Below are 22,773 nucleotides of genomic sequence, written 5' to 3'. Positions count from 1 at the left end.
GGATAATTTTCTTAAAAACAAAGAGGATGGGAATACATTGCCTTTAGGTCAAGTCCTAGGCTTGGCATGTTCTTCTCACTGAAGCCACAAGGCAGCTTTAGCACGTGGGGCTTTAAATATAAGAGCATAAGTTTAATATCTGGACCTCAGGAAGAAAAATTTATAAAGCTCTCCCCTCTACATTTTACAACCCACAGAACCACTATTCCTATATCCTTAAAAGATTTCCCTGGTAGTCTTTCAAACATTAAAGGCTGCTTGGATGGGGAATGGATTTGTCCTTTTGAAAAAAATACACAGAATAGACTATGTGGACAGGACACAGGTGGTAGACATGCGAACTTCTTGCAGACCAAGCTCCCGGGTGGTCTTTGTATGGGAATCACTGACATCCACTTGTTTATTCATCAACTACTGAGCAGCCAGCATCCGTAGTCACTGTGCTACATCCTGGTGATAAAATGGACCTAAAATACTTATGTTTTCTGCATTCATAGATCTTAGATCTAGTAAACGAGGGAGTGGGTTTTCAAATGAGGAAATGCTTCTAAGAGAGCACAAGGTGTCGGATACATAGGTACCTCCAAGTAGAGGTAAACGGAAGATGTGCTTTGTAATGAATCACAGAAAACACCACGGGCCATTCCAACCCATCACCAAGAATGACTCCAACAATTAGAGGTGTTTCCTGATATGCTCAGCCAATGTCAGGCACCACCCCTACCTGAGCTGGGTCTGAGGAGGGTTTCCTCCCCAGAGCAGCCTGTGGCCACTCCTTGCAACATACCATGGTGTTCAGCACATATCATGTTCTTGGAGAAATGCCAAGAACATGTAATACATATAGTTTGTATATCAGATCGTTGTTTAATAAGATTATGAATGTATACTTATAAAATTTAAAGCTATAATTAGAACATAGGTCCACCAAGAAAAGTTAAGTAGAACTAAGCAAAATTGGCTATTTCCAATGTTTTGTTCCAGAATTTGTTACGATTTCATTTTGTAATCTGTTAACCTCTGAGAGCAAACACACAACAGCATATGCTAAAGGTGTAAGAAAACTTTTAAACGGAAAAAGTTCCAGCCATTGACTTTTTTGTTATCTGTGAATTGGAAAAAGGCTGTGACTATTTTATTTCATTGACAAAATGAGACCCAACTCTCAATCAGAAAGTCTGAGACTTACTGGTACAGAGGGGGAAAGGAAAAAAGAAATGGAAGCACTTAGCTACAGGTTCCAGAAGAAAAACCAAATAGGTGTGCCCAGATTTACACACAAGGCACACCTATTTTTTACACCTTATAAAACGTGCTATAATACGAGATGCTTTTTTAAAAAAAAAATAGTGCATTTCTGGGATGCACTTAAGATAGGATTCCTTTCAGAGAAGTTTGATTAGGCACTGCAACAAATAAGGCCCACAAAGGACCAGGAGGGGAGAGGCCAGGGGCAGAAGAATGTATATGGAGAAGAGTGCTTAACCCCTGCTCCACGACCCAGCCCAGGATGTGATTTCAAACAAAAAGAAAACAAAGCAAAGACCAAAATGCTCAGGGCAAAATATTTGTCCCGTTCCTGCTCTTTTGATAAACACTCTCCCTTGGGGTCTTGCCTCCCCGACCCAGCCCTCCCAGTAGGTCTCAAAAGTGGTTACTTAATAGGAGTGGTTCTGAACTGGGGACTGATTTTGCCCTGCAGGGAACATTTGGCAATGGCTGGAGATGTTTTTAGTTGTTGAGTTGGGGAGGGAATTGCTACTGTCATCTAGTGGGTGGGTACCAGGGATGCTGCTAAACACAGGACAGTTCCCCACAGCAAAGAATCACCCCATCCAAAATGCCAGTCGTGCTGAGGCTGAGAAACCTGGTCTACAGGAGGCAAAACCATGATCATCCCTCTACACACTTGGGGTGTTAAGTCCTGAGCATTTTGGACTTTCCCGTCCTTTTAAATTAGCTATTATTTAGTTGGAGGGAAAAACCTGCAGACCTCTGTTGTCATGATATGATAGCCCCTGACCCAGTTGGATAAGCCACAGGTGCAGGGGTTAAACTCACTGACACATGAAAATGCAGAAGGAACCCACTTGAAAACATGAGGTCGAAACGTGCATTGAAAGCTTATTTCAAAGAGGCTGAGCCAGGCCTCACATTTAGTCTTAAAAACCCTTCTCAAAAGTAATTTATACGGGGCTTCCCTGGTGGCGCAGTGGTTGAGAGTCCGCCTGCCGATGCAGGGGACGCGGGTTCGTGCCCCGGTCCGGGAAGATCCCATGTGCCGCGGAGCGGCTGGGCCCGTGAGCCATGGCCGCTGAGCCTGCGCGTCCGGAGCCTATGCTGCGCAACGGGAGAGGCCACAACAGTGAGAGGCCCACGTACCGCAAAAAAAAAAAAAGTAATTTATATCAAGGAGCTGTGGCAAATTCACCTTTTCTGTAAGTACATCATGACTCAACAAGCCTTTTGATCCATTATAGAATGGCAACAATATTTTAATTAGTTATTTTCACTTACTTGTCAGAACCTGTTTGGATAATCTAAATAACTTCACATCCTCTTAACATACCTCCTGAGCCTGTCTCAGAGAAAACAGGCTCAATTTTCTTTTAAATCCCCAGTCCCGGTGAAGGGATAGATGGAGCTGCTATGGCAACCCCACACCTGCTGACTTTTAGGCTAGACTCACTTTTTTTTTTTTTAACCTTTCCCAAATCATAAATCTATTTCTTTCATGGTTGAGATGCTTTTTCTTGTCTCATTCCTTCTTCAGTGCTAGCACAGCATGCTTTAAAATTTTTTCTCAAAAATAAACTTTGGAGCATGGTTTGATTAATAACTAGGTTTTCAGAAAACCTGTTTGCATTAGAAAGGCAAGAATCTCTAGATTTCTTAATTTCCTGCCCAAAGATGGTAAAGAGAGGGCACAGTCAGGCTCTTTCAACCTGTAGCTGTAAGACAATATGAATAATACACAAATGTTTTGCTTCCCCATATTCATTCATGGGAAACTTCTTAAAGGAAAAATCCTCACATCTATAGTAACAGATCAATTGAGTCAATTCCCCTCGCCCCTTTTACCACCAGACCCCCCAAATACGATTAAGTTCTTTCATCTCAAACATAAATTCCGCAGAGCTTTACAACCACACACAAAACAAAACAAAACAATCTGGAAACCACACTCTCCTTTCAATCTTGGGGGTAGCAGTCTGAAAAAACACACTCTTTAAAAGGTCAATAAACTATTACTCTCAGTCAAATAACTTGCCTTTCCTGCTCTTTGCTACTAGATGCATGGAAAAAAACCTCCGTAGTTCATTTGTATCATAAGAAAAGCAAAAAGTTTAAATGTCCTTCAGGCCAAAGCAAGTGGCTTCTGTCGCCAGGATCCAGCATACCACATCTGGAGGACCCTGGGGGTCTCCAATGTCGCCAAGGAAGCGGGGAATTTCACGTCTGCTCTGCAAAGCCAAGGACACCTCCAGCAACATCGCTTTACCTTAATCCAGGGCTCCTTTTCTTCTGCTTCGGTGCCTGGTTTTGCTGAGCAGGGAACTCTGGACTTCAAACTCACAACACGGCAAAGACGCTTGGAAACGCCAGACCTCAGCCCGACAGACCGGGGCTCCCCGCCCGCCTGGGGCACGCGAGCGGGCTCCTCTCTGAAGCAAGGCTAACGAAATGCACGTCTCTCCAGAGACACACACCGGAAAAAAGAACAGACTGGGGCAGGCGTTCCCACCCTCCCTCTCCCCACTGCATTTACTAGTTAAACACACCAGCAACCACTAACGGGCCAGTCCATGTTTCTGAAAAAGGAGGGGGGTATGTTTTCTTTTTTTTTTTTTAACTGCAGGTGGGGAAAGTACCATTTCTTCACATTCACCCACGCTTGTCTGAACCATTAATCTGACAGCGATTGTCCCCGGGGGCAGAGGCTTGCGTTGAAACCAGTGTCTTGTGCTTTTTAATTTCTTTCTTCGATTTGGGATGATGGAAAGGTACACGACTGAGCATAGAGATCAAATAGCCTCCTCTCCTAAGTCACTGCATTGGAGACACACTTTATGGCATCCTTTCTGTAGGTGTAATAAAACACAGTGCAACTTGATTTTGGTTTCCACTCGTTGTTCAGAATTTTCACATTTCAGAATGTTTGTATTGAGATAAATGGGATCCCCCCCAAACTTCACTTATGAAGCTTCCGTGTTTCACACTGTTGGTACATTTTGTATTGTGTCCTTTTACTGCAGTAAAAAAATTACTAGTTACCTACATTCCAGGCACTTTACACGCCTTACCTCACTGTCCACTAAACTGTCCTGCAGAAATGCCAGATGAAGCCACCACAGAAGGCAAAGCCACAGGCTCTGCGTGTTTATGAACAGACGGAGCCGGAAACCTTCTACCGCGGTGCTAGCACAGCCCCTTTTCTGTAGCCCTCCCTTAGAACTAGGGCAAGATTCTGTTGACTCCTGTCATTTTTAACAAGACTAAAGTGATTTAGGGAAATTTTTCATGGAGATTATTTGCTCGTAAAGATCAGCTAATACATAAAAAGACCTTTGTGTGTGTGTGTGTGTAATCTCTCTAGGTTGGTTTGGAAGCAATCCCAAACACTGCTGAAGACATGTTAGGATTTTAGCAATAGAACAGTGCTTCTAAAGTGAAGAGGAAGCCACTGGATTACACATTATAAGAACTACAGGGGGTTAGCGAAACTTCTAGTGCATTATCCTTCCAAGGAGTCGAAAGCCCCCATGAATGTGCTTTCACCACACCCTTTTAGGGACAGTTTCTCTAAGTGTGATCTGTAGCCCCCTGGCCCTACCAGAATCACCCAGAGCAGGGTGGCATGTTAACATGCAGATTCCTGGCCCCAGCCTGGACCCCTAGAATCTCTGGGTGAGGTCTGGTAATCTATACTTTAAATGAGATATCCAGGGGATCCTAGAACTTTGCCTCTTGTTTGGGACATTAGTAGGCAGTCCACTGTTTGCAGAGGAGTGAAAGTGTCCCTCCTTACAAAGGAAAAAGGGAAATTCAACCATGCTCCCAGGCACAGGAGCATAAGATCTGGGATCACTGCCCCCCAGACTTAATCATCCTCTTCTACTCTCCCATATTTGGAGTTATCAGCTCCTCTTTCAGATTTTATTTCTGTATTACCTCTATATCTTCTAGGATGGAGAGAAAGAGGATGGTTCATCTTTAAATTGGCCAAGCATATTTCCAAATGAAAAGAGCCCCAAATCACCACCAGACAGAGTCAAGAGTTTCAAGAAACCATTCTAGTTGGGCAGCCCTTACTGAGCAATAACGAGATGCCTTTCCTGTTGACCTGCCTTCTCTACATTCATGTGCATGTGATTATGGGAAAGAAAGTGAAGAATAAAGAATCAAAGGATGGGCTTAGGGATCTGTTTGAGGTGATGGAAATGTTCTAAAATTGGATTGGGATGATGGTTGCACAACTCTGTAAATTTACTAAGGATTCTTAAATCACACAGTTAACCAGGGTGAACTGTAAGGTATGTAAATAAAGATGTTACTAATCAAAGGGGCAGGTGGTTAACATCTGTTCCAAAGGGTCTCAGTCTATATCAAGGAGCTGATATTGGAGCTCTCACAGTCCGTAGAAGCTAAGAGGCCTCTTCATCATCATCCTAGATACTGAGAAACGCCCCATCTGGGCAAATGTGCTGGGCATTATACAGAACAATGAAACAGAAAGCACAAATCCTCCAGGAGTTTATACTTAACAGACCACACTCAGGTGGATGTGATAACAGACAGGAAAAAGACACGTGGGCATTTATTTCCCACGTGAGGGAAAGGAACCAGTAATTAGTAAGTAGGGTGGTGAGGAATTTATGCCCAAAGAGTATGTGAAGGCCATGACAAAAATTCATAATGGGAAAAACAATCATTCGTCAACAAATCTTTATTTAGCAGCTGCTAGATGCCTTGTAAAAAGTATTGTAAGAGAAAATACTTGCTGGAACAATGATAGATCGAATTTAGGCGCATGTGGATGTCTAAAGTTAAGCGATTTAAGAAAATTTCAAAAGAAAGCATCAACGTGCTTTGTACGTGTTGATGACTATTAACTTGTGCATCTGAAATAATCACATATTTAACTACATCAGAGAGTAAGTCGGTGGGGGTGAGCCTGCCTCCTTCATTCAGATAGGAAGTTATGAGCTCATTCAATGTACTGGGCTTTTACAAAATCTTTTTCTTCATTTATAAAGGAAGAAAATGGAAAAAACATTCTTGAAGCATCGTATGTCAGGCACTGTCCCAGATGACTCATTTATAATCCGATTTAAGCCTTTAAAAGGTAAAGATTATCCATATTTTACAAATGAGGCTGCTGAGGCTTAGAGTTTAAGCAACTTGCTACCCATTGCTCAGCTCTAAGTGTAGGTACTATAATCAAATCCTGGTGTGTCTGGCTGTGTCAGTTCTTTCTAGTAACCACTCTTGCCTCTCCCACCTTACCTAAGGCCACTTCAAGCTCCAAAATTCCTGATTCTGTCTATGTTTCCAAGATGCCTGCCTGCAGCTTTGAGGTTTGCTGCAGGGCCATGAAAATAGATGGTTTATAAACAGTTATCATTTGCAAGGCCACTCCAAAGTGTCCTTTAGGGAAAGGGATTACTGAAGCAGTTCATTTTCTCTGGGCTGGACGAGTACCAGCCCTGACCGTCACTCCTCCTGGCAAACTCTAGGCAGGTCCATCTGCTGGAATTGGCATTACATCCCTCACAAGGTGGGAAGCCATGAGGTGCAGGAAGCAAGCACGTTCAGGTGGAAAACGAAAGAGGAGGAAGCCTGTTCCTAGTAGGATAGGTAGCAGGGCAGCATCGCTGCCTGAGGCCAAGGGGACCAAATGCGCCCATCTCCCCTGGAGCAGTCATCATCTCCTGGGCCTCGTGGAAAATTTCACATCCTCACCTAGAGAAAGTTGTGCCCAGAATAGAAGTTGTCCTGGTGACCTGCGGATGGTGCCACGTTTCAACGTCTACCGCCAAGTTGAACACTTGCTACAAGGGGCTAAGTGGACAAAAACATAAGGCCAAACTACAGCCGAGGTAGCTCGGACACCACCTTTTGTCTCAGCTGTCAGGAACCCAGAAGCTAGAGAAGATTTCTTGAGACCAAAGGGCTGCCCTAATGCCCACTGGAGGTACAGCCCAGATTTAAGGAGAAAGGCTGGATCTGGGTGTAGAGAGCCTTTGCCTCTCTCACCATCCACCAGATGGGCAGATCCAAGAGGGTGGCGGGCGTTTTCTAATATGCATGACCTTTCAGATGGAGAAATGGATCCAGGTGAACCCACAAGAGCCAATTAACCTCATAATTAAATTAAAATTATGCTAGTCAGCAATGGAAAATATATTTTTCTTAATTTTTAAAGTTTACAACCTACTTACAAAAATGATTTAAAGTGGAAAACAGCACATTATAAGCACGCAATTAAACCAAACAGTCAAATGAAAACCAAAGAAACAGACAAAGTTGGAAAAAAGTGACCTAAGACGTCAGTCACAAGGGCAAATGGAGACAAATTTCTCACTCTCACCTGCCTGTACCTACCCATTTCTCAAGATCCAAAGCTGACTTCTAAGAATTGACAAGAATCTTTTCAACCCCAGGGCATTTATTGTGTGTGCATCTCACTTGGCCCTCACACAACTGTGCAGCCCCAGTTATCTTTTGTGTACTGAGATACAGTCAAAGATTGAACTCTTTTACTGCTCCACCAAGAAATGGTCATGACAATTACCTTGAACTTCAGTGAAGGTCACCTCTGCAGGGCAGGTGAGGCACCTTGGAATCGATCCCTTAGAATAAGGGGTATAATCGTCCCTTTTCGGGTTATAGTGGTGAAGGAGACATGAACAGAGCCAGGGATGGGAGCACGTGGGGAACAGGAGGAAGGGAAAGGATGGACGCTTTAGGTCCATGAGAATGCAGACACATGAGCCTTCTGAGGCTCACATAGTGTTGGGTCCAGGAGAGGAGAAAGGACAACTCTGAGGGGTCATCACTTCTGTGCTCAGAACAGTGGCCAGACCAGAGACCCATCCCTTCTCTGTACTTGTTGGTCACGTGTCTTCGCAGGCTGCCTCTCAGCTGTTGGGTCCTAGCTACTCCCAAAGTTCAATACCATCACTGAGAATCACCCTCGGACTGAAGATGCTGCAACAACTTCGGGTACTCATGAGCTCTGGGCGTCCCTGGGACACTACAGGGGGTGTAATTTTGGACTCAGACACCCTGTTACTTTTAGAAATGCACGCCTCATCTACCTGAGAAGAAGTCCTAAGTCTCACACCTTCTTCTGTGGCCCCCAGTGCTGGGTCATAAGCACATGCTCAGTACTTCTTGCTAATTTCTCTGGAAGAGTCACATTACCCCACTTGGTTCAGCTGTCACCCCACTGCCACATTGCACCAGCAAGAAGCTAAGCTCTCTGAAGTAGAATAACACTGAAAAACAAAACATCTTTTTTAACTTAAAATACAAAGTCTTTTCAGAATGTCATTTCCAGAGAAGAAAGCCCTTCCGTCTGTGCTGGCAGAAATGGGTGCTTTTTAAAAATAAATATCGAATCTTTGCTGCCTGTGAACAGTCTTCTGCTACCCTGGCAACACACTTCCTCTTACCATTAATGTAGGACAAAGTGGATAATTTTGGGTGAATCAGATAGATTTTCCTCCAATCATTTGTCATGTCAATGTGCTTCTTATGCTCTACTGGGCCAGTTCCTGATCTATTCATGATGGAGGGGACAAATATTAGCACTAAGTTATTCTTTGCAAATAAGACGTTGCAACCAACACCACTGAGATATAATCCACATGCCATAAAATTCACCCTTCTAAAAAAAGGGTACCATTCAGTAGTTTTTAGTATATTCACAGACTTGTGCAACCATCACCACTATCTAATTCAAGAACATTTCATCACCCCCAAAAGAAACTCCATACCCATTAACAGTCATTTCCCTCACCCCCACAGACACTGGAAACCACCAATAGACTTTCTATCTCTACAGATTTGCCTATTGTAGGAATCATATAATAGGTGGTCTTTTGTGACTAGCTTCTTTCACTTAGCATAATATATTCAAGGTTCATCCATGCTGTAGCAGGTATCAGGGACTTACTCCTTTTTACTCCTGAATAATATTCCATTGTATGGATAGCGCACATCTTGCTTAACTCATATTTAAGATGAGGCCATTTTTGCAGTTTATCGTTAAGCTGTATTTTAAATGAGGAAAGGTGACCGGTGTCCCTATATTGGAACTGCCTCCCAGGCTCTTCTTGACTCTCCACTGAGCTTTGGGGAGTCCTAGACCAGAGCTCGGTGAAGAAAGCATGCTCCCTCACTCGAGACGGCACCATCCATCCACAGTATTCTCCACGGGCCATGCCAGGTGCCCCTGTAGAGCCTCCAGCTGAGTAAAGGAGACAAGGGAGAATGAGGCATGACGGTGTGGAAATACAACAGACTCTAGGAGCAGGGTCCCTGACCTTCGGAGACATTTTACATGGGTAAAGAGGAACCCAAACAAGCAGCAAATGTTTACTGTCCTGAAAATAGATATAACAGGGCCACTAAGGAGGTACTTTCCCCATTTCACCAGGAATGGTAAATTTTGGTCCTTCTGTAAGTTATTTTGGGAGGCAAATCAATTACTTGTTTTCTGCAATGATTATTGCCAGATAGATCACGAAGCAGCATGTGTGTACGTGTGTGTTCCTATCTTCTGAGGACTGAGAGACCTGGCTTCTAATTGGGTTCTGTTCCCAATCAGCCCCCAGGTCTCTGGTGCTCATCTGTAGGTGGAGGTCAGTAGTAACTGCTTTCATCACTTTACAGGCCTGTTGTGAGGATCAAATATTTATGAGATCCTTTGTAAATGTTAAATATATCATACAAAAGCAGGCTATTGTGGTGGTTCACTGTCCACTGGGGCAGAGACCATCTCAACCAAGACTTCAAATATTACTTGATTCTTCTCCTTTCCCTCATCCTCAAATATATTTGGGTCCACAATTAAGTGGAAGGAGGCATGAATTCCTGGGAGTGCAGTGAGAATGAGAAGAATGAAATTATTTTTCTGCACGAACACAGCTTATTAGTCTTGCTTGCATTTATATGACATACACAGAACAAGAAAGGGGGGACTTCACCATTCAGTCTGTCTTTGCAAATTACATCTTCAATGGTGACAGAAAGATTATCTGCCATGCAAGTGCCCTGGGACAGCCTATGTTCCCTCTCACTAGGTAACAGTTTAGCCCAGAACAAGATCTACTCATTGCTTGTGGCTGTTACAGCAGAACACGCTTAAAATACCTACAGCAAAAGGAAGGAAGGGGACAAGGGCCTCTAATTTATAACATGAATTAGTTTCACAGGAACATCATAAACATTTGTCCTTGGGCTTTATGGAAAAGGAGTTGTAATCAAAAAGTAAAAACAAAACAAGGTAAAACAAAACAAAGCCATCGGTTTTAATCCCTCGGAGAATCAAGGGAAAGGATTTGCTGACTCATGTTGTGATTCCATTTCCTACACTGCAGGGGTAGAGCAGGAGGGGTCTAAAGCCAGTCTAAGTCCTGTCTTTTCATCCAAGGCTTCCAAGTTAATAGATAAAGACAGGACAGTGTTGCCATAGGTAATGAATGGAATGGCACTAAGGAGGCTGGAGGATTGGCCCTGGGCCACATTTGAGGGTCTCTCTCTTACATCGCGAGGCATTCAAATTATAACAGACCCTGTCATACATTCTTCCCAGGAGAGCACAAGTGGCACAGTAAACACCCCACCACAGAAAGACGTGGGCTACCAGCCCTTCTGGAAAGACAGGAGGATTGATTTCCTGGGTGTGGCGACCTGAGGAAGGCCAGGGAAAGACTAGCAGCCCCGCCCTCCGCTGGGAGGAATGCAGACACACCACGGGCCTTTGTCTCTGGGGCCAGAGCACACAGGAGGCTGGGCACACAGCCGGCCAGGTGCCTGCTGAGGGCGGCACTGTCTGCAGAGCCAGCCAACCCTAAGAGCCCTGGTCTTTTTTGTTTGCTTGTTTCTTCAACTTTTATACTCATGTTATTATTTTTTTTACATCTTTATTGGAGTATAATTACTTTACAAATGGTGTGTTAGTTTCTGCTTTATAACAAAGTGAATCAGTTACACATATACATATGTTCCCACATCTCTTCCCTCTTGCGTCTCCCTCCCTCCCACCCTCCCTATCCCACCCCTCTAGGTGGTCACAAACCACCGAGCTGATCTCCCTGTGCTATGCGGCTGCTTCCCACTAGCTCTCTATTTTACGTTTGGTAGAGAGCCCTGGTCTTGAAGGAATCCGGGAGTGCTCTGTGAACACTGAGCTCCCTGGGGAAAGGGAGTTGTGCAAGAGAACAGACTAAGAGAAGTCAAGTCCAGCCTCGGTCTGCAGATGGGACAGACCAGGACAGGGAAGGGGGCCGACGTGGGGCGGGCCCCTCTCCTTTACCCTCCAGACTTCTGTGTCTAGTTTGACATTGGCTTTTTTTTTTTTTTCTGTACTGCATTCATTTTGCAGCTATTTTATTGTTGCTCTCTTTCTTGGGAAAGTTGGAAGGTAACAACCTGAACCCAGGAAAGGAAGTTTGTTGGAGTCAGAGATCTCCTGGGACCATCCACCAAAGACGGAAGGAAATTCATACCAAAGGGATGTCCCCAGCATGTACTGACATCTGTGACCTAAGTCTGAAGTCTCACGTCATGTCCTGTTACCACTAAGCTGCTAAAGCAGAAGGGAGCAGGGTAGGGGGAGGGAAGGGAAGTAAGTACCAGGAGCAGGAAGGCTGCTTCCGAGAAGAGTTTAGAGGTGGAGATGGAGATAGAAGGCTACTGGCAAACTCCAGTATCTCACACGAATCTGCTTCTGGACTTCTTAGTTAGGAGGGAGGTTGTAAACATCTTCAGAATGCTCCTGAATTTCTAGGTTAATTAGCATAAGCTCTAAAATATGTGCCACTTATAGCAAGATCTCTCAAAAACAAAACTGGGGCTTCCCTGACGGCGCAGTGGTTGAGAGTCTGCCTGCCAATGCAGGGGACACGGGTTCGTGCCCTGGTCTGGGAAGATCCCACATGCCGTGGAGCGGCTGGGCCCGTGAGCCATGGCTGCTGGGCCTGCGCGTCCGGAGCCTGTGCTCCGCAACGGGAGAGGCCACAGCAGTGAGAGGCCCGCGTACCGCAAAAAAAACCCAAAAAAACTGAAAGCAAGCTAATGACAAATAAAACTACAATCCGAGTGTAGGCCATATGCTGAGTGTTATAGGCCAGTTTCCAGAAAATCTCTCCAGAAAAAAAAGAACTGCTGGCTCCGACCCCTTAGGTCTAAGACATGAGAATTACAGAACTCAGATCCTTAGAACCAAAGTAACTTTAGGAGTCAAGTGGTCCAAGTCTTGGATTTACATATATATTTTTAATGCTTGTATTTAAAGAAAAAACTGAGGCTCAAAGAAATTGAGTGAGTTGCCCAAGGTCACAAGCTGTGAGTTCCAGATCCAAGAGTAAATCCCCGATTTCCCATCCCCTGGAGCCCTTTTCACTAAAACACATGAAGCTCTCCTCCCCACTCCCTCAAGCCAATGTAATGGGTAGAGTTTATGATATTAAGGAATAACGGAGAGAGAAGTTTAGAACAGGGTAGAGTTTCAGAGGTTACATGCCACTCCTTTTTACCTGTGAAATGAAGATAGTCTCAAAGAGGCTAAATGATCTGTTCAAAATTACTCAGGAATCAGTGACGTAGCTGAGCCTGGAGCTTCTTGACCATTGTCTGGGACCCTTCTCCTTCTCAAAGCTCCCTCCAGTGTCTGGTGGTATCTCAGGTAAAACCACACCCAGAGAAGTGGCCTTAGGACACCTCCGATGCTCAGCAAGAGTTCAATTAAAACCACACCAGAGCTCCGGCCTTCACCAGGATGACACTTGCATAATTTCCCAGGTTTACTGGACTGGTGGCCCCCCCAAAGATATATCCACATCAAATCTCTGGAACCTGTGAATGTTTGGAAAAAGGGTCTTTACAGATGTAATTAAGCTAAGGATCTTGAGAGGAGGGAATCATCCTGAATGATCCAGGGGGACCTCAAATCCAATGACAAGTGACCTTCTAAAAGAAAGGCAGAGGGAGGTTTGACACAGAGAGGAGAGGACACAGAGGGGAAGGCTCTGTGGAGATGGAGACAGGGATGAGGGTTATGTAGCCACAGCCACTAGGAGCTGGAAGAGGCAGGGAAGGATCCTCCCCTAGCCTTTGGAGGGAGCACAGCCCCTGCCAGCACCTCAGTTTGGGACTTCTGGCCTCCAGAACTGTGAGACAATAAGTTTCTGCGGTTTTAAGCCACCACTGTTACAGAAGACACAGGGAACTAATAATACATTTATAATCTCTATGGATAAAATCAATCAGAAACATAACCACAAAAAATCAAAGATCACAGAATGGATAGGCAAACTGTGGTACATCCATACAATGGAATATTATTCAGCCTGAAAAAGGAAGGAAATACTGTCACATGCTGCAACACGGATGAACCTCGAGGACATTATACTAAGTGAAATAAGCCCATCGGTGGAAAACACAAATACTGTATGATTCCACCTATATGAGATACTCAGAGTAGTCAAATTCATAGAGACAGAAAGTAGAGTGGCCACCGCCAAGGACTGTGGGGAGAGGGGAACGGGGAGTCACTGTTTAATAAGAACAGATTTCAAAGTCATAAAGCGTTATGGAGATGGATGGTGGTGACGGTTGCACAACGTTAGGAATCTATGTAATACTCTGAACTATACACTTAAAAATGGTTAAGATGGTACATTTTATGTTATGTGGATTTTACCATAATTTTAAAAACAGAAAAAAAAGAAACCAAACCCCCAAAAGCAAGGATTACAGTATTTACAACAAATCCAGAATCATCATGCTTTACCTACAGTGGGTCAGAGAATAAAAGGCAGAGGGAGGAGGGCAGAGTTTTGTGCTGGGAACCCAGCCAGGTTGACTCACGAGCTGTCACATGTCAGCTGCTCACCGTACAGGACATTTTTCTAGATCACACACCCATCTGAGGGGGAGGGCACACCCACTGGGTGGGTCTTGAATCTGCCCGGAACCCCACTGCAACCTGCTCCCAGAAGCCCCACCTCGGCGGGTCTGTGTGGAAAGCGTCCCAGGCTTCGTCCTCATCCATGGCCCTCATGGAGGCCTGAAGTCAATGGGGTGAGGGGCCCTTGCAGCCCCTGCAAACGCTGGAATACTCGGGTCTCCAGGGAGAAACCAGAGTAAGCAGATGTGTCCTCAAAACAGCATGCTCTTGCGTCTAGTTCTACTGTAGAGATTCCTTCCTACAGCTGTTGAACTAAATCTGAAGATAATCAACACCCTCACCAGCCCTTCTGCCTCCCCAACTCTTTTGGGGGATCACAGTCCCACATGTGGCCTGAGGAGACAGCTGCTTCCATCCACGCTGTCTACAAATGTGGTGCTCAAGCTGGGGGCTGCGTTCACTGTCTTCCCGCCTCTCTTGCTATAGCTAAACATCTTGGAAATAAGTTCTGGTGTTTTAGTTATTTATTATTGAATTAGAATCGACATACAATATTCTATTAGTTTTAGTACAATATAGTGATTCGGTATTTTTACACATGGTTCGTCACAGTAAGTCTACATTCCATCTTGTTTTAAGATGAAATTTCCTAATTGTTCCCAACTCTATGGGTTTATTTCAGACCTGTGCAGCAGATCAAACTTGGGAAGCCAAGGAAATGCTGTAAGGCCCCACTCAGGGCTCCTCGCTCTGTGGAGGGACGAGGGGCACATTCAGAGGACAGGCGAGGACTACTGTACTTTGTGTCTTGGGATGAGACGGCTGGACTTTAAGCCACCCCCTGGATGGATCACACGCATCTTCTCCAATAGCTTTCCTAGGGATGTGCATCACCCTGGGCCCCAAACCCAGCCTTGAAGTATCCTTGGGCTGCCAATAAAAGCCTTATTGGAAAGGCCATGAAAACTCCTCCTTGCCCCCCAGCTGTGTGTGTGTGGTGGTGGGCATCTACTTCTCAGGTGTCACTCCAGCTAGTGCCACCACTGTTTGGTGTCCAAAGCTCTCCAAACTGGCCTCCCTGTCTCCACCATTTCTTTTTTTTTTTTTTTTTGCAGTACGCAGGCCTCTCACTGCTGTGGCCTCTCCCGTTGCGGAGCACAGGCTCCCGACGCACAGGCTCAGCGGCCATGGCTCACGGGCACAGCCGCTCCGCGGCATGTGGGATCTTCCCGGACCGGGCCACGAAACGGTGTCCCCTGCATCGGCAGGCAGACTCCCAACCACTGCGCCACCAGGGAAGCCCTCCACCGTTTCTTTTTAAAATTGAGGTGAAATTCACATAACATAAAATTAACCATTTTAAAGGGAACAATTCCGTGACGTTTAGGACGTTCACAAGGTTGTGCAACCACCATCTCTATCTAGTTCCAAAACATTTTCATCGCCCCAAGGGGGTACCAATAAGCAGACACTCCCTGTCCCCCGTCCCTACCCCCAACTCCGGGCAACCACCAATCTGCTTCCTCTCCCTATGGATCGATCTCCTCTGGATATTTCATCTAAATGGAAGCATACAGTGTGTGTGGTCGTTCATGACCGGCTTCTACCACTTGGCATAATGTTTTCAAGGTTCATGCACGTTGTAGCCTGTGTCAGAACTCCTTCCTTTTAAAGGCTGAATGATATCCCATTGTCTATATATACTACATTGTGTTTATCCATCCATTCATGGACTCGTGGGCTGTTTTCCCTTCTGCCTGGTGGGAGCAGAGCTGCCGTGAACATGGGGGCACACGCATGCATTTGAGGACACCCACCTATTCTTCACACAACAGTCTGATCCAGCCACATGACACTCTAGCCACAATCACTTCAACGCTTCGCACCACTCTTAGGATAAAGCCAAACTCCTGAATGTGACTTTCGAGGTCCTCATGCTCGGGCCCCTCCCATTCCTCCAGCATCATCTCTCTCAGCTGTGCTCCTGCCCAAATGACTTTGTTTCTTCGGTATGCTGTGCTTGTGCTTGCCTCTGAGCCTCTGCCATTGCTGTTCCTTCTTCCTGAAACACCCTTCCCCTGAGTCAGAGGCAACCACTGTTCCTTCTTCCTGAAACACCCTTCCCCTGAGTCAGAGGCAACTGCACAGACAACACGCACTTCCTTATCTCCCAAATCCAATTAGCTGGACTAGATCTCAGCACAGAGCCAACGTCAGCCCCCCTCTGCACTTCACGGACAGGAAGGCATTGCAGAGCTTGCTGTGGGATTAGGAAGGCTACCCTGAACTTGGTGAAATCCCACAGAAGCTGCCCAGTGACACCTTGGGGGAACCTCCGATTCAGTCCTGGGTCCCTGAAACATAGCCTGTTGGGAAGTTTGAATGAGGTGAAGTGGCTTCAGTGCCCTGGTGTCTGCTGAAGCCATGTGACAAGTTGTTCAGCTGCCTTCCAAGGACTCCACCAGGCATCCTGACTCAGTGCTCAGTGCACATTCTCCGCCCTGAGGCGCGGGATGGGTGTGAGGCAATCCCTGCTTTTTCCATGGGAGTGTGTTAGCACCCCACAGGCCTATGAGAAGCCAGGCAGTGACTCTCTGACCTCTGACCTCATGTCCACAGGTGGCCCCGGCCCAGGAGGAGCTCGGCTCAGCCCAGAGGCAGAAGCTGGTGGGGCCGCTGCTGAGAAAGCAGGAACCAAGCTCCCTGGTGCGAGGCAGTCACACCTGAACTTGACAGGCTTCGGCTCAGCCTGGACCACAGGGCGTTCTGGGTCACACAGGATGTGGTTTTCTAAGGGTGGGGAAGTCTACGCCCTCACCTCTAATGACTCTTTCTTCTCTTAGCTTCAATTTGGAGCCTCTGCTCCGTGAGTCTGTACACTCCCACGTATACACACAAGAGCGCACACGTGTACACGCACACACGGACATGCGGGCACACATACGCACAGGTGTACCACCCACACACACGGCTCTAGCACGCTCTTCATTTCCTCTTTTCTAACTTCTAAACAAAAGAACAGTTTAATATAACCTTTCCTACTACATAATTCCTAACAGACTCTTTTTCATTCTTTTGCTCCCTCAAATTCCCCATCGTTCCAATTTCCACACGAGCACTCAGTAGGCACTGCCTGAGAAGACAGTACCACACAGTAGTTCTCTAAGCGACTCGTCATCTACAACTACTCTTTCCTCCACATGTGAGAAAAAGATGGAAAAAAATGGAAAAAGAGGCCCTCGTGTATTTTCCAGGGCCTCGCGGAAGATGACAGTAGCTTCGAGGGAAGCCCATCTGTCACTTACCTCCAGGACCTTGCCAGTGATAAACTGGTGGCAGGCTTCACATTTCACCCCGAAGAGACCCTGGTAGTCCTTTTCGCAATACGGAGCGCCATCCCTGCAGGACAGAGAGCGTCAGCTCCCGAGAAGGCCGAGGGCAGGAAAGACACCCAGACCCCATTTCTCTCCGCCCTCCTGCACAGAACGGTAGCAGAAGCTGTTTCTCTCCCACCCAGCACTCACATGTCTGGAGACCTGGTCAGACAGGGTCAAAGCCCACAAAACCAAACGATCCAGAGAGAACGCTGAGGTTCTCCAAGCTGCGTGGAAGTAACAGCCAAATGGTTACGGCTGCTGATTCCTGGACTGCCTCAGACCTAACTAGCGAAAACCTGGAGTCGCTCTCTCTCGCAGCACCAGGCCAGATGGGCTTCAGCTGTGGTCCCAGGGTCCCTCTTCCTCAACCCCCACCAGCTCACTGACTCATATGCGTCCCAACAGCATGGAGACGCCATCCCCTTAGCCCTCAGGGGCCCTAGGGGTCCAGGGCCTCTCACTCAGCCTCCTGCAACCTCCTTCATTTCCCTCGGGACACAGTGAAGAATACCATGTTCTATGTGCCATCACGTGGAAGAGTTAAAACGTGCCACTTCAGACAGCCCAGTTACCTAGCGCCGCACAGCCGTCAGTGTCAAAGGCCGAGCATTTCTCTCTTCTTACTTGGGCTGTGCATCAGAATCACCTGTGCAGTTTCTCCCTTTCTAATACTGGTGTTTGCTTCACCCCAGACCTGCAGAATTGGATTTCTAGGGGGTGGGGCCTAAGCTACTTCTTTTGTTTGTTTCACTATATTCAGGAGTTAAATTCATTAAAATTGTTCTGAATAGGTGCTGGTTGGAGACCATTTTTTAAAGTGGATGGGGGAAAATTTTCCCTCACTGCCAGTGGACCCTCCCCCCGCTCCATGCTCATTCTTCCCTCCTTAATTTTTTTTTTTTTTTGGCCTGGTTGCACGGCATGTGGAATCTTAATTCCCTGACCAGGGATCAAACCCCGCGCCCACTGCAGTAGAAGTGTGGAGTCTTAACCACTGGACCACCAAGGAAGTCCCTCCTCCTTAATTTGAAAGGTAACCACTGTAACTAGTTTTTGCAGGTTACATTAAACAAAAACAAAAACTTCACCTGCTCTATTATCTATACCAGCATCTGACTCTAATGAACCTATTCCCTGGTGGTCCTAATGGGCTCTGTGCCTAGACCCTGAGTGTTTTTTTTGGGGGGGGGGTGTCTACAAATATGTCTGAGACCTGGAAGGAGGGTAAAGGTTTACTAGTTCCAAATAGGAAAAAAAATTAGCGAAATTACTAAATGCTTAATTGGTTACAACATACAGCCTATCCTTATGTCAGCTTCATTAATTGTTACATTAGGCAATGATGAATATTTCATTAAACTTATAGTAGGCAACAACAGAAGAATAAAATTCTCTTCAAAAGTTTTATGGCAAAAAGTTCATATTGATTTTGGGATGTGAATGTCTTTCATTATGTCTGATGGGATGGGGTGGAGTCCCGGAGAGCAGGGCCTACAGAGGGGCCCAACACGGCCCCATCCCCGCTGAAATGATCCACGCCCCAGGCCCCAGTCTTACTTGCTGATGTACTCCCCGGTGAGGACTTTGCCGCAGGACTTGCATTTAAAGCAACCCAAGTGCCACTGCTTTTCCAGGGCCAGGAGCGCCTGCCCGTTCTTGATATCTCGTCCACAGCCAGCACAATCTGGAAAAAAAGCAGCCACCAGTGGTTACTCCACGTTTGTTTTGCTAAATCCAAGCACGCAGGCCTGCTCTGAACCCCAGTGTGTACCCATCACACACTCAATAAATATTTACTCAAGCACAATTTCATTCCGCGTTCTCTCCCTGCACGAAACCTGCCCCGGCGGACTCGCAGGCCCCATCCTCACACAGGATGGGAACGTCATAAACCTCCGTGGGTCCAAGGGCATGGATGTCCTTCATCAGTTTATTTCCTTGGGGGTGATGTAACTACCCTCTGAGCTCCAGCTGGCCCAGAGAATATTTAATTATAGTGTCTTGGCTGTGATTTTAAGAAAGCTCTCATCGGCCTTTATTAATTGAGGGCACATGTGAGTAGCTGAGCATACCATGCTGGATGCCTCTCTAACACTAGGTATGGGACTCTTGGAAGGCTGCCCGTTAAGTCTCATTTTTGTAAACAGGACTCTACTTCCTTATCAGCCTAAACCAGACTCTCAAACATTTGTGATCATCAATTCAATGGCTTTTAATTCCTTAGCCTTCAATTCTCCCTGACAGGCTCCTGTGAAGCAGATAGAGGAGAAAGTGTTTCTCCATGGTAGCGAGTGTGGACCCTGCAATGAGACGACCTGGTTCTGAACCCCAGCTCATGTTGGCTAGTCACGTGACCCAGGTTGGTTCTCGCCTTTTCTAAGTCTTGGTTTCCTCATATGAAAGCCAGGATGCTATTAGTGCCTGTCTCAAGTTCTCTGATGAGGAATCAATGAAATAAAGGACTTAGAGCTCTGTAAACATTTGCTATTGTTACAATTGCCCTTATTCTGATTATTAAAAACATAGTCGTTAGGGAAATGGAATATTTAAGAGAACCCAGAAGAATGTACAGGCGTACCCCATTTTATCGTGTTTCACTTTATTGTGCTTCAAATATAATGCGAATTGAAGGTTTGTGGCAACCTTACCTCAATCAAGTCTACTGGCGCCATCTTTTCAAAAACATTTGCTCACTTGTGTCTCTGTGTCATTTTCGTAATTCTCCCAATTTCCCAAATTTTTTCATTATTATTGTGTTTGTTATGGTGATCTGTGATCAATGATCTTTGATATTCCTGCTAAGTCTCGCTGAAGGCTCAGATGATGGTTAGCATTTTTCAGGAATAAGGTACTTTCTAATTCAGGTATGTACATTGCTTTTTTACACATCATGTTTTGCACACTTAACAGACTACAGAATGATGTAAATATAACTTCCATATGCACTGGGGAACCAAAAAAAATTCATGTGACTCATTTTATTGCTGTATTTGCTTTATTGTGGTGGTCTAGAACTGATCCCGCCGCATAGGCAGTATCTCCGAGGTCTGCCTGTAAATTGGTACAACCTTTCTGTAAAGCAATTTCTGTAAAATCAACGTACCTGAGAAAGTGAAAGAAAGCACTGTTGGCACATTGCTCATGATGTCCCCAACTGATCATAAAAAACACTCACGGAATAAAGAAATGTGCAGACAAGGCCTCTCGGTACACAAAGTGATTACACACGCCCCTTTTGTGACCACATCTGTGACTGCTGCTCCTGTACTAAGAATGACATTTCTAGCCTAACTTGAATTCTCTCTTCTAGAAAAACTTCCCTAACAGTACCCAGCACAAGCCCAAATCCTATAAAAAGTTCCTCTAAATGTCATCCAGACATAACTCACAATTTTTCTCCTTTTCTCCCTTGCTGTGGTTCGTTAAGTACACTTGACTTTTTTTTTATTGACTACAGGTGTGCTTCTGGTGACCTCTGGTCAGTGGGTATTTACATAACCTTTATATGCAGCAATTTCATGTCTAAGATTTTATTCTACAAATAAACTTGCAAAAGAATGTGCCTGTGAGTGTATGTCTATCCCCTGAAGAATATATATTCATCCTCTACCGCATTTTTGTAACAATAAAACTGAAAATAGCCTATGTGGACATTAATGAGAAACTGGTTACATTGATTACGGTATGGTCAATATGGAATAGTACATACCGTTGAAACGAAGGAGGTAGATTTGTGTGCTGACATGGAGAGATGTCCAAAGTAGATGGAGTTAAAAAAAAAAAGGAAGCTGTAAAACACTATGCATAACAGAAACTCTTTTTTTTTTTTTTTTTTTTTTGCGGTACGCGGGCCTCTCACTGTTGTGGCCTCTCCCGTTGCGGAGCGCAGGCTCAGCGGTCATGGCTCATGGGCCCAGCCGCTCCGCGGCACGTGGGATCTTCCCGGACCGGGGCACGAACCCGTGTCCCCTGCATCGGCAGGCGGACTCTCAACCACTGCGCCACCAGGGAAGCCCCATAAGCTGATATTTTTTTATCAGGAGAATGTAAAAAATTGCTGAGCAAAATATTTATAAAGTTAAAAGTATATCTGCAATACAAGTTATGAATATTGCAGATGAGAATTTCTTTAAGTATAGCCCATTATAAGCTGAGAGTGTATTATACGGTCACAAAGCGTTACATAGTTTTTTAAGAGCTGGGGTTTATACGATTCCCAGCAATTCACCAAAAGTCTTTCAAAGGGGACCACTCATCTGGTAGTTTACTATAAAGATAAAAATGGAAGGCCATGATATTTGCTCATAAATACAATTTTTAAAGGTCAGGAGCACAGTATGGATTTAAGATGAATTGGCAGGTTTTAATCCAAGCGAACTGAATATTTTCTTCATTCTTCTGATTAGATTATGCCCACTAGGTGGCAATAAGGATTTAAAATAATACGGAAGATGCTGGTTGATAGAATTTTTAAAGCAGAAAATAAACCTTAGAGATGGGTTTTCAGTTCTACAACTGAAGACAGTCAGGCTCAAGAAGGTCAGTGGAGCTGTTTGGTATCTCCCCTGCACTGGGGTTGAGGGAGATCAAAGGTGTGGGGACAGCGAGAGGGCTGGCTTTAGGATTAGGAAGACTTGGGCACTAACTCGGAAAAGTTATTCTCTCTGACCCCTCATTTCTTCATCTGGGAAATGCTGACCCACTTCTCAGGTTGCTGCGAGGAAGAAGAGAAACTCTGTGTCGTGAAGTGCTTCGTATAACACTTAGAATGCTTGGTATCTGTTGGGTGCTCCACATGGGGAGCGCCAAGGAAAGGGCGCTCCCCTTTCCTTGGTAGGGGCCGATGGGACTAGAAACCAGGTTTCTTGATTCTGTCTTGCTGTTTTTATAAGCACATTCATGCCCAGATACCGCAGAGCTCTGACAGCAGCTGAGACAATTTGAGTGCAATAATGACCTCTCTGATCATTCGGCACTGAGGGCTTTGGTGAACCAGGCATCGTGTGAGCGTTTTATAGACATGGCATATACTCTTCAGTAGTTGTTTTTCACAATCTTTATTATCCCTCACAGTCATGGAGTCAAAGTGCCTTGCAGTCTGGAAGCCTCTGACCTCACAGGGGGTGTCCTGAACCTCTCAGATCCTCCATGCCCTGTACTGTTCCACGGACGGCACACATTCTACAGCTGATCTTGGTTATGTTTCATGAAGAAGCATTCACTGAGTGTGACCACCTAGAGCCAGCCAGCTGGTGA

The 22,773-nt window shown here is 45.5% G+C and overlaps 1 protein-coding gene across 11 annotated transcripts in view; it reads right to left on the bottom strand.

The window, feature by feature from the left end:
- Positions 1–22,773, bottom strand: part of ABLIM1 (actin binding LIM protein 1) — a 312,026-nt gene that overhangs the window by 77,393 nt on the left and 211,860 nt on the right. For 10 of the 11 annotated variants that reach the window (XM_067709328.1, XM_067709325.1, XM_067709326.1 and 7 more), the window contains exons 5-6: positions 19,075–19,201; positions 17,446–17,539 (exon numbers count right to left, since the gene is read on the bottom strand). In XM_067709328.1, the coding sequence (XP_067565429.1) occupies positions 17,446–17,539; positions 19,075–19,201 (221 nt within the window). Of the gene's footprint in view, positions 1–3,502; positions 3,669–17,445; positions 17,540–19,074; positions 19,202–22,773 lie in introns of those variants that run through there. The other variant, XM_067709335.1, reaches the window with a different exon arrangement.

The sequence above is a fragment of the Pseudorca crassidens genome, chromosome 16 (assembly GCF_039906515.1).
Source record: "Pseudorca crassidens isolate mPseCra1 chromosome 16, mPseCra1.hap1, whole genome shotgun sequence".
Taxonomy (NCBI): domain Eukaryota; kingdom Metazoa; phylum Chordata; class Mammalia; order Artiodactyla; family Delphinidae; genus Pseudorca; species Pseudorca crassidens.
This window is presented reverse-complemented; position numbering and strand designations above follow the sequence as displayed.